General features: G+C 40.6%; 1 protein-coding gene and 1 long non-coding RNA gene across 3 annotated transcripts in view; one reads left to right on the top strand and one right to left on the bottom strand.

Annotated features, from left to right (window-relative positions):
* Positions 1–658: 658 nt before the first annotated feature.
* On the bottom strand, positions 659–6,888 carry LOC125896477 (uncharacterized). Its single transcript, XR_007450262.1, has 3 exons — positions 6,749–6,888; positions 3,878–3,956; positions 659–902 (listed from the first exon to the last, which is right to left on the bottom strand). It is a non-coding gene; the product is annotated as an uncharacterized LOC125896477 (long non-coding RNA).
* Positions 6,844–15,088, top strand: part of LOC125896476 (guanine nucleotide-binding protein subunit alpha-11-like) — a 25,717-nt gene continuing 17,472 nt past the window's right edge. The window contains exons 1-2 of one of the 2 annotated variants that reach the window (XM_049589092.1): positions 6,844–7,084; positions 7,420–7,592. In XM_049589092.1, coding sequence (XP_049445049.1) covers positions 7,442–7,592 — 151 coding nt within the window. In that variant the 5' untranslated portion in view covers positions 6,844–7,084; positions 7,420–7,441. The remainder of the gene's footprint in view (positions 7,085–7,419; positions 7,593–15,088) is intronic. The other variant, XM_049589090.1, reaches the window with a different exon arrangement.

Here is a 15,088-nt window from a genome sequence, read left to right as displayed (position 1 = left end):
AGGTATAAAGCAATAAAATCAAATTAACTACCCTTAAACATTTCAATAACATTAAATAGATAACAAATAAAGTTTAAAATTCCTGGCATTTTTCAAGTGTAAACTCCTTGAAGCTCAAATATCAAGGACTCATAATGTAGCCTAATGAAGTGCATCAGATATCAACAAACTCGGTATGTTGGAGTGATCAAGAAAATCTTTCTTCATGAGTCATGACTCATGAGATTACAGCCTGACCTGCTCACATCTCATGACACCGTCTTACAGAAATGACTTCATGCATTCCCTTTGAATCATCTGCGATATCATTCAACAAACAAACACTTACTTTTTATTGACTTCACAAACAGTGTTCATATATTTTTCATGTTCATCATCAGTTTTGGCTTTTTTCCTTTTAATTCATTTAATTCCTTTTAATGTGTCTGTGCGCTTTTCTAGGTTTAGTTTTCTTAAATGAAGAATGTCCTCACATTAGTATGTTTAATGTGGTGTAAAATAAAATGCACACTACATTTGCATGTCTACAAATGAATAAAAGAAAAAGTACAGAAGTGGTTCCCAACCTGAGGGGTGAAGCCTATAAAGAGGTCCTAAAATAAGTCTGTAAGGTCACAAGAACACAGACCACACCAATAGAATTATAGATTGCAATTAGTTTATTACATATAATGGATGATGGGGATGAGGGTTGTGGGATGGAGGGACAGGGAAGGAAGGAAGGTGGGGGGAATGATGGGAGAAATCAGGGCTGCAGGCAGGTGGAGGGTGGAATGTGATGGCAGTCTGGTGTCAGCTGAATGGAGGAGGGTGCAGCGGAACAAGGGAAGCTGAGACAGAGTGGGGGAGTCATGTCTTCGCCTGCTATACTACAGATAGCGGCCCCTGGTGATTCTTGTATTCTGTAGAGACAGAGAAAAGGGAGAGATAACACCAAAAAGTAAAAACAAAGAAAAATGGTTTTAGGGGAGAGGGATGTGAGAACAAATTCGAAGGGGAAGGAAACGGATCAGGTGTTCTTAAAACCTTAAGGTGCGGAAATGGATGAGATCGAGGCGAGGTCTTTGTTCCTGAACTTAGTTATAGAACTTCATTAAATGGGACAGGAAAAAAAGTATTGTTCTACAAATTTGCATTCTTTTTTTCCCAGACATTTCCTCTCGAGAACACAGTCGCTCTTTCGTGCAACTCCTGACAATTACAACGTCGACATGTATGTAAGTATGTAGCCTGAGGGGTTCTAAAATGCTGCTGTGTTTTAAGAGGTCACATGCCAAAAAAGGTTGTAAACCATTTGGTTCAGTGAACAATAAAAGAGCACTTGCTCCAGGTGGAACTAAAAGTGTCATGTTGACATTTTAAGGACCAGTGTGTGGGATTTAGTGGCATCTAGTGGTGAGGTTGCAGATTGCACCCAACTGAATACCTCTACCCTCAACTCTCCCTTTACAGCCATATAGGAGAGCCTACAGTGGCCTTTACTGAAACATAGAAATAAGATAGACCCTCTCTGGAGCCAGTGTTTGGTTACTGTAGAAACATGACAGTGCAACATGGCAGCGTGGATGTATTAGATCTGGATCTCAAAAAGGTCAAAAATGATGTTGCAGACTTTAAAATGGCTTTTCTCGGCTTGAGGAAAGTCTTATAAATATAAATCCTCCATGGATCAAACATTTATAAGAGAACTGTCATAACTGATGACGTTAGCTTCATCACAACGTGACCTCCAGCAGGTTTCCAGTTTGCAGCTGAATGTGAAGGGGTTGGAGTCAGCACCTCCAAATCTGAGGCAATGGTTCTGTGCCTGAACACAACAGACTGCCCCCTCTGGGTTGGGAGTAAGTCACTGCCCCAAGCAAGGGCGTTCAAGTATCTTGGGGTCTTGTTCATGAGTGAGGTTAAAATGGAGCGTGATATGGATAGGCTGTTTGGTGTGGCGTCTGCGGTGATGCGGGTGCTGCGCTGTACTGACGTAGTGAAGATTTACTGCTCCATCTACGTCCCAGCCCTCACCTATGATCATGAACTCTGGGAAGTGACCGAAAGAATGAGATTACAGATACAAGCAGCCGAAATGAGCATAGCTTTAGACACAGGACAAGGAGCTCGTACATCTGAAGGGAGCTCGGAGTAGAGCTGCTGCTCCTTCATATTGAAAGGGGTCAGTTGAGGTGGTTCAGGCATCTGATCAGGATGCCTCCTGGGCACCTCCTGTTAGAGGTGTTCTGGACACATCCAATTGGTAGGAGGCCCCCGGGGCAGACCCAGAACACGCTGGAGGGATTACATATCTCATCTGGCCTGAGAACACCTTGGGGTCCCCCAGGAGGAGCTGGAAAGCGTTGCTAGGGAGAGGAATGTCTGGGGTGCTTCGCTTGGCCTGCTGCCCCTGCGACACGGCGTCGGATAAGCACATGAATGGATGGAGGTCACAACTGACGTCGTTTGCAGTTCAAGGTGTCCTGTCAACAGTTTTAGGTTACATATGTCTCTCTCTTTGGTTTGGGGAAAATGCGATTTTGTCGCTGCAATACCACGAGTGACCACTGGGAAACAATAGAGGCAAGGCTGAGCAGCTTTTTGAAGGGGCCTGCATGGCAGACTCTGTGGAAGATCACAGTATGTACATATGAATGGCTGATTCTAAGCCAATGAAAACACAACAATTATTAGTTCTAGATGATTATACGCTAATGAATAATAATCATTAATAATGTATTCCATTTCTGCCAATACATTCCCCTGAATCCTACACACACCTTTACAGATGATCTCATAAACAAATTAAATCTTTTGAAAATGCTCTATTTTCTGGCATTAGTGCTTTAAAATCTCATTTGAACTGTTGTGTTTCAATGATTCCTCCTGCTGAGCATCATTTTGCATCAGTGAATTCATCGTCAGAGGTGAAGTGAACATGAGAGGAACCAGACTGTGCTGCTCCATCGTCTCCAGTGTGTCTCAGCGTCAGATTAATCATTGATCATTGTCTGTTTCCCACAGACGCCAGAGGCAGAGGACAAAGTCTCCTCTCCCCACGCTCTTCTTCCGGCTGGGTGTTTTTCTGCTGCCTGTAAAGATTCATCCACAAGATGATACAATGCCCACAGAACTGACCAAATGACAGTGTGTTGTATCATTCAGATTCAGATTCAGACACATCTGTAACTTCCTGTAAATTGAAGGATGAAGGCAGGTACTTTCCTGTTACCGTCAGTCCACGCCCACTTGCTTTGCAGGATTCCCCACCGCCCTCTCTGTCTTTCTTCCTTGTTTTGTGTCTTTGTCTCTCACTCACTCCCCCGCCTTCTCTGAATTTCTTGTTTTATTAACATCAATTTCATCTTGACACAGTGTCATGAAACACATCGCTCATGCCAGAGAATGGAGAGGGTGAAATTCCACTGATGAAAAAGACAAGCAGACATTCACAGAAACAACTGTCTTAATACATTTTTTGTCAAGAAAAAAGCTGCAAAAACTTTTTATCTTCTTGTCATAGTACTCAGAACACAGCAACAACAATAACATCTTTAATTTGTATTAATATTATCCACATAAACTGACTTCCTAAGAACCAAATACACTTATTCTCCTCGACCAAAACACTAGGGATACATGGGTTCTCATAGTGCCATTTACACTTATATAACTTGTTGTTAAACTATATGTAGCCTATCTCAGATATCACACACACAGACACACACACACACACACACACACACACACACACACACACACACACACTTCAAAGGGCCGTCTTTGTTTACAGAAAGCACACCTCCCTAAAATAAAGTTCACTATGCTTCATACACATACAGTATGACACTAACCAAAACCCCTCAGTCCATTCACACCTCTCTTGGTCTCTCACCTCGTTGCCATGTCAACGCAGATCTCAGGTGATCTCAATATCTGGGACCATGAAAGCCTGGACCAACCGGTTCTTCTGGCTGGAGACAAAAGATTGACACTCAAATAGCAGCCGAGGAGGAGCGACTAAATACCTGTTGTACACTTCATCTGTGCTCTGAAACATTTGCAGGGTGATTCATGACCTGCTGTGATACTCCTGCTGTATGAGTCCTACAGGCACCTGTCATGTCTTTGTTTACTCAGTGTTAACTTCACAGAGATTTTTTTGCATCTATTTGGTGTCCTATTGTAATACTATATATGTTTGTACCTATTTTTATATGATTCATATTGTATAAAATTGAATATTTTGAAGTCAGATCAGTTAGTGAAGTTTCCAAATCTACACTAAGCACAAGAAAATGGATATTAAATGTAGCTGAAATGTGTTGATGTAAAGTTTAAACTTTTAGCACAGGCCTTTATAAATAATAATCTAATATAACTTGTGTGTCTGTGATTTCACAGTTCAGCTGAAACATGAAGCAGGGAGCCTCTGCAGCAGCCGAAACTTTATCCACAGCGCAGCGCACTCATTCATACTGCTGTCAAATCAAACTCAGTCACAGGATGACTACTTCCAGTGTCAGCTTTTCAAAATAATGCAACAGTCTGACCAGGCCCAACACTGGTGGAGACTCACAGAAACACCAGACTGAGTAAAAATAAACACCAAAGTTAGACACTTATTTAGAGATAATTTTAAAAAGTTCTTATTATTCCTTAGCTTTTTTTTAAAATTATACTTTCACAAAGACATGTACATAAAAACAGTATTACCAATATGCAAAAATAAATAAATAAAATAAACAGTCAGCATTTGCAGTTCTCCTGATTAAACTTTTTGAGATAAACTCTTTGTAAATAAAAGGTTTTCAGTGATTTTTCCATGATACGTGATTTGATTCTGAAGTTTGACATAAATCATTGTCTCTGAGAAAAACAAACAATGCTGGAGTTTTCACTTCATTGTTAGAAATCAAAGACAGCATGAACCAGGAACTTTGCTCCCCAGCTATACATTCAGCTATAGATAGAGGCTATTGTATCAGATCTGCTGTCAACACATGGAGCGGTTTGGGCTGCACTTACACCATTGTGCATTCTGTCATATCTGTTCATGCCACGCAAGACTTGTGACCGGCTTATTGACTTTTGAACAATGACTCAGAGGAGTGGTCAGTATCAGCAATGAATTACGTACTGTAGGGGCAGAAATCTGCTGCTGCACTATGGATTTAACTTCTTAAGCATGTTGCACATTTGGTCACGATTCAATGTCATTGCAGTTTTTCGCCTGAATGAAAAACAAGGCTCTGTTATGAGTAAAAAATAATCATTCAAAAAGCACTTATGTACTAAGTATTTAAGTATCTTACACAAAATGTACTTTAAGTATCACAAGAGTGCACTTGAGACACAGAAAATGATTGCCGAGAGTCAGTTAAACATGGAAAAGCAGTTCTTTTAAATTAAAGCTGAAGACTTCTGTTTGCCACTGCATTGTTACTTCTATTATTCAGATATTTTTATTGATTTTGACTGCACCAAAACTTTTTTTCTTGTATTTTATACCTGTCCTGGCATACTTTAACATTTTTTCTTTTCTTTAGTTCTTTAATACTTTGTTTCTAAATGTCCCTTTATAACGTGTTTCTTTTGCACCTTGTGTTGAAGCTTGTGATGTTTTATGTAGAGCACTTTGAATCACCTTGGTGCTGAAATGTGCTATAAATAAAAATACAAAGCCTGCCTTGCTTTGTTTTTGTAACAGGGGCGTAAATATAGACAGTGCAGGTAGTGCAGTTGCACTGGGGCCCATAGGGTGGGGAGGAGTGGTTCAAGGGCCCGCTCTCTCTAGAGCAGGGGACGGGCCCTTGCGAGTGATTCAACTTGCCATTTCAGAAATATGCCTTTGTTCAAAGATGAGCACATGTTTAAATACAAACATGGTTATCTGCTGTATCTGCCCTCACAACACATTCTCACTCTGACCTCGTCACTGATTTTCTACGTCCAGGTATGACGTGCAAGGTACCCTGGGTGGGATGGTTGTTGACTTTCTGGGACGCAGTGTCAAGTTCTGCCTGTGACATGCATTATCTTCTTTCAAAATGCACTTCTGTTTTCACAGGAAATTTACTGTTTATGTACAGTCTCTTTCAAAATAAATGCACTACGTCAGTACAACAACGCCAATTGACTTTTTTCCCACCTCCTAACAACTAATGCACGTGGTTGGGTTTAGGCAACAAAAACATGTGGTTCGGTTTAGGAAAAAAGAACAGGGTTTTGGCTTTTTTAACCTCACGGGACATGAACACCACTCTCCTGGGTGAAAGTCAGTGTTTATTGGACCCATCCACGCCCCCTTCCATCCACCCTACTCGGACTTTGCCGCCTTAACCTTTGTTCTTGTCCTGCTGCGTTTCATCCTGACGCCGCCAAGCACTGTTAAACTATAACAGCAACCAGCTGCGTATCATGCCAACATTAAAGAACAGCTTTTTCGTCAGTGTCTGACACCACAAGTCCCTGCCAGCTTTCAGCAACCTTGGAGTAAGACCGGGTTGGCCCTCAAGAAGGCAAACCCATCTCCGTCAATGTTTATTTTATCTTTTTATTTTGTGACATTGTCAGTAGCCATCTATTGCAAAATTATATGTTCATTTTACAAAAACTATAAATAAATTATTTTTCAAAAATTTATTTAATAAATGATAAAAAAGGAGTTACTCTCCAGCACTGATACTTCAATGAAGTGCCAGCCTATGTAAAAAAAAAAAAAAAAAAAAGCAACAGCATGCTCTTATTTTGTAGGAAGTGTTACCTCACTTCCGGCGCAGCTGCGGTTCTTTGCCGCACACTTGCCGCGGCGTCGCCCAGAGCGCATTCCTGTTCCAGAGCGTCTCCAGCGTACACACAGGCTGCACATTCCTCTGTAGGCGCGGTGGACTTTCCCGAGCTGCAGGTTGTTTCGCGTGGGCTGGAAAAAGAGTAGTTTTACCTCCGTGTCAGTGGGCTAATGACGCTTCTGCTGCTGCGCCTCAGCGACGGGAGCTGGTAGCTGGAGTGGACGGAGGGGACACGGTGGGACATGGACCGTGAGACGCAGTCAGAGTGTGTACCTGCGCGTTTTCAGAGAGTGTGACGGACTGATTTGGAGGTAAAGTGCTCTACTGCTTTGTGTCTAACTTCTAAACTTGATTTAAAACCAACCAGGTATGTCAGAGATAACTTGTGCTGACACCTGGCACAGCTCCTGTCACACTGTTGAACAGTGAAACACCATTTAAAGTTAATCTGTGACGTGTTTACACAGGCACTGATTACATTTTCACCCTCATTGTCAAAGTCAGATTTCCGGGGGGGTGTGTTGGAGTAAATCTTGACTGGTTGCCCAGAGTCAAACACTCAGGGACATCAGATGGACTGCTCGACAGTGTGTTTATTAGCCAGTCCTTACCTGCTCATTACAGACAGCTGATTATTCATTAACAGTCTCATTTCAGTGCTTTTGGCCATGGCGGGCTGCTGGCATTGGTGCCACCGCACGTGCATGTGCTGTCTGTCCGAGGAGGAGAAGAAGACCATTGCAGTGGACAAAGAGATCCAGAGGATCCTCAAGCAGCAGAAGAAGAAGGAGAGAAGGGAGATTAAAATCCTCCTACTGGGTCAGTGACACACACACACACACACACACACACACAGCACCTCTGTTCATCCTCTACATTATAATAACAGTGTGAGGCCTGTGAGAGAAAATAAAAATCAGTGATGGCAAATTTATTAAGCAAATAAATTAAAAATCCACCTGGCTCAGTCATCCAGGAGGACACTATAAAGGAACGCCCTGTATGCACATTAAAATCTGCCTGGCCTGTTTGGTAGCCCGCAGCCTCGTAGAGAAAACTATGTAAAGCATGTGTCACCATGTGAGTATGTGAAGTATGGTCCAGATTGGGATTGGTTGGACCTGAAAACCACAGAAACCTACAGGCCTACTCTACATCAGGTTGGATGACTTTTTTGATGACCTGAATGGCAGCAGAGGCTTAGCAGCTTTTGTTTTGGTGCTTTAAAGGAGTCAGATAAAGTCAGCTGACAGGTCCAGGGTGTTAATAGGTGGATTAAAGGGGACGTTGAGGCTGGGCGGTGCGGAGGAAATCAAATATCGCAATTTCTTTTTGTTGTTGCTAATTGTTGTATTGGGTTTGGCAGTTTTTACAGAACATAGCACAGGAACACGTAAGATCATAATTGTCATACGATAATACAGACATGCAAGCACTCTGCAGTTACACCTCCAAAACACTTCTGTGTTTTTCTGTGAAGTGCTGTAAAGTTAAGTTGATTAAAAACACACATTAAACACACATTAAACATGGCTTAGTAGAGACAATTTCAAACACAAGTACACAAATCGGTTTCACTGTAACTCACAGCATTCAAAGACAAAACAACTGTATTATACTAAACACGTTTTCCAAAAAAATAACATGCTAACGTTATTAGCACAAGCCTATGGTGTTTTACATTGTATAAATTAGCCTAGCGAGAGCGAGAATTCGTCTACTCGTATGAAGCCAGGATAAATCACACACAAGACTTGAAATGCTGTTTTTGTGGAGGTTTTACTGTCTTCAGAATTTATTGTTTATCTGTGAAATTAAAGTAAATAAAGCTTTGTTTCCACTGAGGGAAATGGTTTCAGCTTACAGAAATAGACAGGAGGTCTACATTGCCGCGATGTGTAGTTACGTTTCTGGAGAGCTGCACGTCAGGCTACGGCTTAAGGTTTGGCGTAGGCTCTATCTCAACGTAGAAGTATAAAATTTGCCTTACAGTTGCACTTTGTGGTTCCTCTCGGCCATTTCAAAGCACAGCTGCAGGATTTCTTCGAAATGCCAATGTAAGGCTGTGTCATAGCTGGTCTTTGGAAACAACGCTTTTATTTACTTCAGTTTAACAGATAAGAAACAATAAATTATGAAGACAATAAAGCCTCCACAGGGTTCAGTGCTAAGGTTTTTTTTCACTTGCCCGGTCGGGCAAGTTGGTCACAGATCTACTTGCCCAAAGTCAGTTTTCACTTGCCCTATAAAAATTGTTTAATTTAAGCGGCTATCAAATAACAAAGACTGCAGTTATTTTCATGTTATGTAATCTTTATTCACACTGTAGCCTATTTATTAATTAAAACAACATATGTCATGTATTGTAGCTTAATTCCTACACAAATATGACAGTGTCAGGGCTTAAAGTGAAAAATGTGTCGATCATTCTCCATCTGTAATTTTGCGCCCATGCCCACCTCTATTTATTTTTCACCCCTCTCTCCAGTTCTGCTGTATTAACATCGGGTTTAATATACTTTGCTTCCATCTCTCTGCCCTGCTCTACTCTACTTCAACGCTACAAGCTCTCTCTCTACTCTACCAGTAGACTACCACATCCACCTGTTGCACAAAACGCACAGTGTTTCCCCTAGGATGGAGTTGTAGCAGCGGAGGTGAAGCACACGCATGAAAAATAATTTTCACATGCGTGAAACTTTTTTGTATGCTTACAAAGCACAGTCTGCTGGGATGTTTCTATGTATCTACTGGCACCAGAAGGGCTCTTTAGGACTAAGTACATACAGTACATGTGTGCACAGTATGAGCAGGTGAAATGTCTGTCTAGCTTACATATGAGGTGTCTCAAGATTTAGGAACATACAATTTTATTGAATATAATAAAGTAAAAAGTCACTTGACATGCTGCTGTTTTGTGTTATGACCTATTTAAGTGCTGGAAGTTGTTATTTCGTGACAACGCCTGAGCATAACACAAGCTCAGCACGAGTGCCATGCTGAGCTGCTGTGCGAGCAGCATGTTTGTCTGTGCAGCAGTCTGTTGGTTATTTACACAGTGTCCATAACAATAACTTTGTCAGCTGACAAACTGCACCGGGCTCGGGGTCAGGTTTGGTCAGGAAAATGCGGCCCGAGCCGCTCTAGCGTGCTCACCTGTGTGTGTGGCGGAACTCCGCTGTGCGAGATACAGAGAGCAGAGGAGAATTGTTAACGCGTGACCATGTAGAGACAGAAATGACACGATGGCATAACACCATAAATAGTATATTGTTATGTTATTATATGAAGCGTTCGTCGCGCAAAATAATATCAATGGGCGCTGTGGGCAGGACATTGTTACACAGCGTGTAACGTCAGGCAGAGAGACCACTGCATCAGAGCCGAAGGAGCACGGTTTAAAATACATTTATTTTATCAATTAGTTATTAACTTTTACTATTTTTAGCAACTTGCCCGATCGGGCAAGTGAGTTGTTAGTTTACATGCCCGACCTTGAATTTTACTTGCCCCGGGCAATCGGGCAGTCCTTATTGTTGAGCCCTGCTCCACAAGATGGCATTTTAAGTCCTATGTGTGATTTCAGGATTTATCCTGGCTTCATATGAGCAGAGGAAATCTCGGCTCGTCGCTAGGCTAACTTATACAATGTCAAATGCCATGGGCGTGTGCTAATAACGTTAGCATGTTACATTTGTTTGGAAAATGTGTTTAGTATAAGACAGTTGTTTTGTCAGTGAACCTTGTGAGTTGTAATGGAGCCAAGTAGCGTTACTTTTGTTAAATGTTGCTGTTGTCCCTAGTGTTATATGAGTAGAGAGAAGGTTCGCTAGCTGTTAGGCTAATTTATACAATGTAAAATGCCATATGCTTGTGCTAATAATGTTAGCATGTTGTATTTGTGGGGAAAATGTGTCCAGATAAAGACAAGTGCTTTGTCTGTGAATGCTGTGAGTTACAGTGAAGATGATTTGTGTACTTGTGTTTGAAATTGTCTCTATTAAGCCATGTTTAATGTGTATTTAATGTGTGTTTTGAATCAACTAAACTTTACAGAACTTCACAGAAACCCCGCCGCCAACCAGTGTTTTGGAGGTGTAGCTGCAGAGTGACACAGACACACCCCTGCACAAGTATAAATGCTCACAACAGCGTAGGCTATGGCGTAGGGTCTGACGCACAAGTATAAATCCCGCTTAAATCCTTCTGCAGAAGATTCCACATATAAGGAGCTGCATACAGAAATGCTCGCTTACCAAACTCCATACATACCCTTTGTACAGACAGTGAAAACATGTTCATTATCGGACGTTAATAGACCAAAATATTAATTGATACATTGAAATACTAACTGGCAGAATAACTACTGAGGAAAATAGATGATAGTTGCAGCCTTCACTCTAAAAGATTATTCGTGGGGTTAGTGGATAATGCTTAAAATAAATAAGTCTTTCAGTATTAAAAAATTACGTTTGTTTCATTAACGTGTTTTCTTTGGTTGACAACTTATTTTAAGAAGCTGGTCAAAATCTGAAACATTTTTGACATTTTTGAGTAGGATAGAATTCAAATAAATAAGTTGGGATATTTTAAATAAAGCAGTTTGACCACTAAAGATCAACTTTTGGATAAATGTTAATTTGGTTCAACTTAATTATGTTTTTCAAGGTCAAAACAAATCATGTTGGTTGAACTAAACTAACTGAGGTTATCAGATAGTAAAAAACTTAAAAAGATGCATGCAAATTTTTAACCTTAATTTTCTAAAGTTGAATCAGTGTGTTATTTCTTAGAGTGTAACTGAAACTTTTCTGCTAAATATGAACCTGCGATTTCATTTTAGTTTTTAATTTTAAGTCATCACATAGTGCAATTTCTACTGATTTGCATCGGCTGATATTATGAAGTAAATATGTCCATGTGGTGTCATTTTTAATTTATATTCTAATTATCATCAAGGCAGCTTCCCAGTATTGATGTGGCACTAAAGTATTCAAACTCACTAATACTCAACTCATTCAAAGCTAGACTAATGCGTATAAAATTGAATAAAATGATTTTTTTGGTGTTATAATGGAACAATTTCTTTTTAAAAAGAACAGTGAGGCAGGGCTTCAACTTATGATTATTTTCATTATTGATTATTCTGCTGCTTATTTTTACTTTAAGTTGTTTATTTCAACCTGAAAGTCCAAAAATATTCAATTTACAATGTAATAAAACACAAAAAGTGGCATGTTTCTACATTTTAAAGCTGAAACTACTGAGTATTTGTTGTTTTTTTACTAATAATTTTAAATAATTCAGATGTTTTGGTTTATTTTCTTTTGATTGGCATTTTTTTAACAGCACTTTAAACCACATCCTCCTGATATGACAAGTGTGCAGCTGCTTCCCTGCAGGCTTTTATTGTTTTATTGTGAATGTGAGCGACCTCGCTTAAAATAAAGACCACCGTACCGTAAACCACATCGTAAAAACTCACAGCCAGTATTTCAAATGGTAAATACCTCGTGTTTAAGTGCGTCTTTTGTCCAGTGTGTTATCAGCAAACTAAGCGGATACCGAGGCGAGATGCATCAGGACCTCGGGGGTGTTTAACACCTCCGGTAAATTTCCTGGGGGAAACCCTGCAGTGATACAGAGAAACAGTAAACAATAATATTGAATTATTGCCCGCTCTTATTTCCTGTATCACTGTGTGGAGCAACAGAAAACAAATGTTTGTGTTCGGGAACAGGACTGTCAATAAAACGGTGTTGAAAGCATTTTCTATCAGCACAGGTTTGTTTGAGGATCATTCCTCGAAAGCAGTGTTGAGAAATCACAGGAAAGTGTGTGGCGGAATAATCAGTGTTTGAGTTCCTTCTTGCAGACAACTGACTGAGTAACACACACATCCAAAGAGCAGCAGACAGCGCTGTAAAACAGGAACTACATCATGACTCAAGGGGGTGTTGCTCTGCAGCCTGTCGACCTCTTCAAACGTGTGGAGACAAACGTGCAACTTGTTTTTCATTTTATCTCCAATCACTATTTGGCTTTAATCTGCGAGGCTGAAAATAAAGAGCGAAGAGAAAATGTGCATCTGTTAAAGTAACGTCCGGTTCATCAGCGTCACCTTGTCCCTCTGTTGTGGTTTCCTTGCTTTCCTTTGAGGGCGGTAATGTTTTCATCCTTCAACTGTAGAAGCAGCTGAGAAACGACTCTGTAATAACTCAGAGTTTTCTTGTTGAAATTCAGCCCCTGATAACTTGGATATTTTCACAGCTGTTTCAACAAAATGGTGATTAAGTGAGTTCATCATGTAATAGAAGTATAAACTGTTTTATATTTTCTAAAACATTAGAGCTTTATTTTGTATTCTCAGAGCACATCAGTAGTATCATTATGTAGTAAATGTTGACTGCACAATGTAAGGGCTGCGGTATAATGACACTATCAGCATCAGGGGTGAATTATCACACAATGTGCCCTTAGGCCCAGACATGCAAAAGGCCCACCCCACTTCTCCTATAGAAGTGCTTTATAGTTGTTTCGTTTCTCTGGTCTCCTTGGTTTGCATCTCTTCTTAGTCGTAATGCGTTGTGTCTTTTTAAGGTAATTCAGTGTCTTTTGGTCATTTTGTGTCTCTTTGTAGTCATTTTGCATCTCTTTAAGATAATTCAGTGTCTTTTTTTTTGGTCATTTTGTTTCTCTTTTACATCATTTTGTGTCTCTGAGGTCATTTTGCATTTCTTAGAGGTAATTCAGTGTCTTTTTTGATCATTTCCTGTCTCTTTGAGGTAATTTTGTCTCTTTTTGGTCATTTTGTTTCTCTTTGTTGTATTTTGCCTCCTTTTGTTGTTTTGTGTGTCTCTTTATAGTTCTTTTGCATCTCTTTGTGGTCATTTTGAGTCTCTTCCTGGTAGGTGTTAATTTGATTGACATTTTGTAGGTGAGGGCCAAGGGGGCTCCAGGTCTGTGCCCGGTAGGCCTGTTCAGTAATCCTTCCATGACTGGCATTTAGGTTCGCTATAAGACTCGCTTTCTCTATGCAATTCTGTCTACCATTAGGTGTGATCTCCCAGATTAATTAAGCCTTGATTTATGACACAAAGAAAGTGCGTCAACTATTGTGCAATCAAAACTGTTTGGACTGTGGGAAGATGCTGGAACAACTGTCGCTGGGTGCAGAAAGCTCTGTGTAGATTCACAACTAAAACTGTAGTTATACACAAAGACAGAAATGTACATATGCAGTCTTTTCATCAGATCTATAAAGTGGAACCTGATTCTGTTTGATAAATCTCACTGATTGTGGAACTGGTTGCACGTGCACAAGTCTGATTTCCACATCCACAGTTTGCCATAAATGGATGTAAAGACGCCTGTAAAATATTGGTTATCGTATCGATACTTTTGCCCCCACACTCAGATCTGTCATCGAGAAATACGGCAAAGAATGTGCATTTGCAGTGACTGTGTTGCATTGGCGAGGTTCAACGACAAAGCAGCTGTCATTACACACAGGACTGAGCCAATTTGTAACATCTGTATCACTAAGTCATCACGGGCCGTATTCACAAAGCTTCCTGGTGCTAAGAGTTGCTTCTAGTGACGAAAACTCAAAGAAAATTCTTAGAGTTGTGACGTTTTGTTTGAAATTTCCTCTTAAAGTTAAGACTGGAACCTTGTAATGATAAAAGTAATTCACAGAACATCTTAGACCTTAAGAGAGCTCTTAAGGAGGACTTTTCAGAGGCTTAAGAGTTTGAGTTTGGAGATGAGAAAATGGTCGAAACACAAAAAGGTAGTAGAAATATTCTCCAAACACTGGATGACATCGAGGAAATGAAATGCAACAGATTAGATTGTTCAGGGATAATTTTTGCGGTCGATGTCATTTGGGATACGCACATTTTTCCCACCTAACGTTGTAACACCAGAAATAAAATCATCACAACACTAAGATATTTGAAAGACTGGAAAAATACAACAATGCAGCAGTGATGTGTTGAGTCTGTCTTAGTCTGAGTGGACGGAAGTTCGCTGCATAGATCAGCCTCTCATTGGGCGGAACGAGCCACCCGCTGAAGTCCCGCCCTACCACCTCCAGTTGTCATAGTCGACAAACGTCCTTTACTAACTTGTGCGGTGTTTGATGCGGGGATGTAGCCATTTCTCTGCCATGGTTTGCGTCCTGTAGGCGATATTTTTGTGGGCGTGTTACACCAAAACCTGTTTCCCCCTGGCAATATTTTTGCAAGCGCACCGTTGCTGTGGCACCGCCAAGAACGATTGTGATTGGTTGAAAGAAATAAAAAAAAGCTGGG

The sequence above is a fragment of the Epinephelus fuscoguttatus genome, linkage group LG10 (assembly GCF_011397635.1).
Source record: "Epinephelus fuscoguttatus linkage group LG10, E.fuscoguttatus.final_Chr_v1".
Taxonomy (NCBI): Eukaryota; Metazoa; Chordata; class Actinopteri; order Perciformes; family Serranidae; genus Epinephelus; species Epinephelus fuscoguttatus.
The sequence above is the reverse complement of the archived record's forward strand: the minus strand, read 5'-3'. Positions and strand labels throughout refer to the sequence as shown.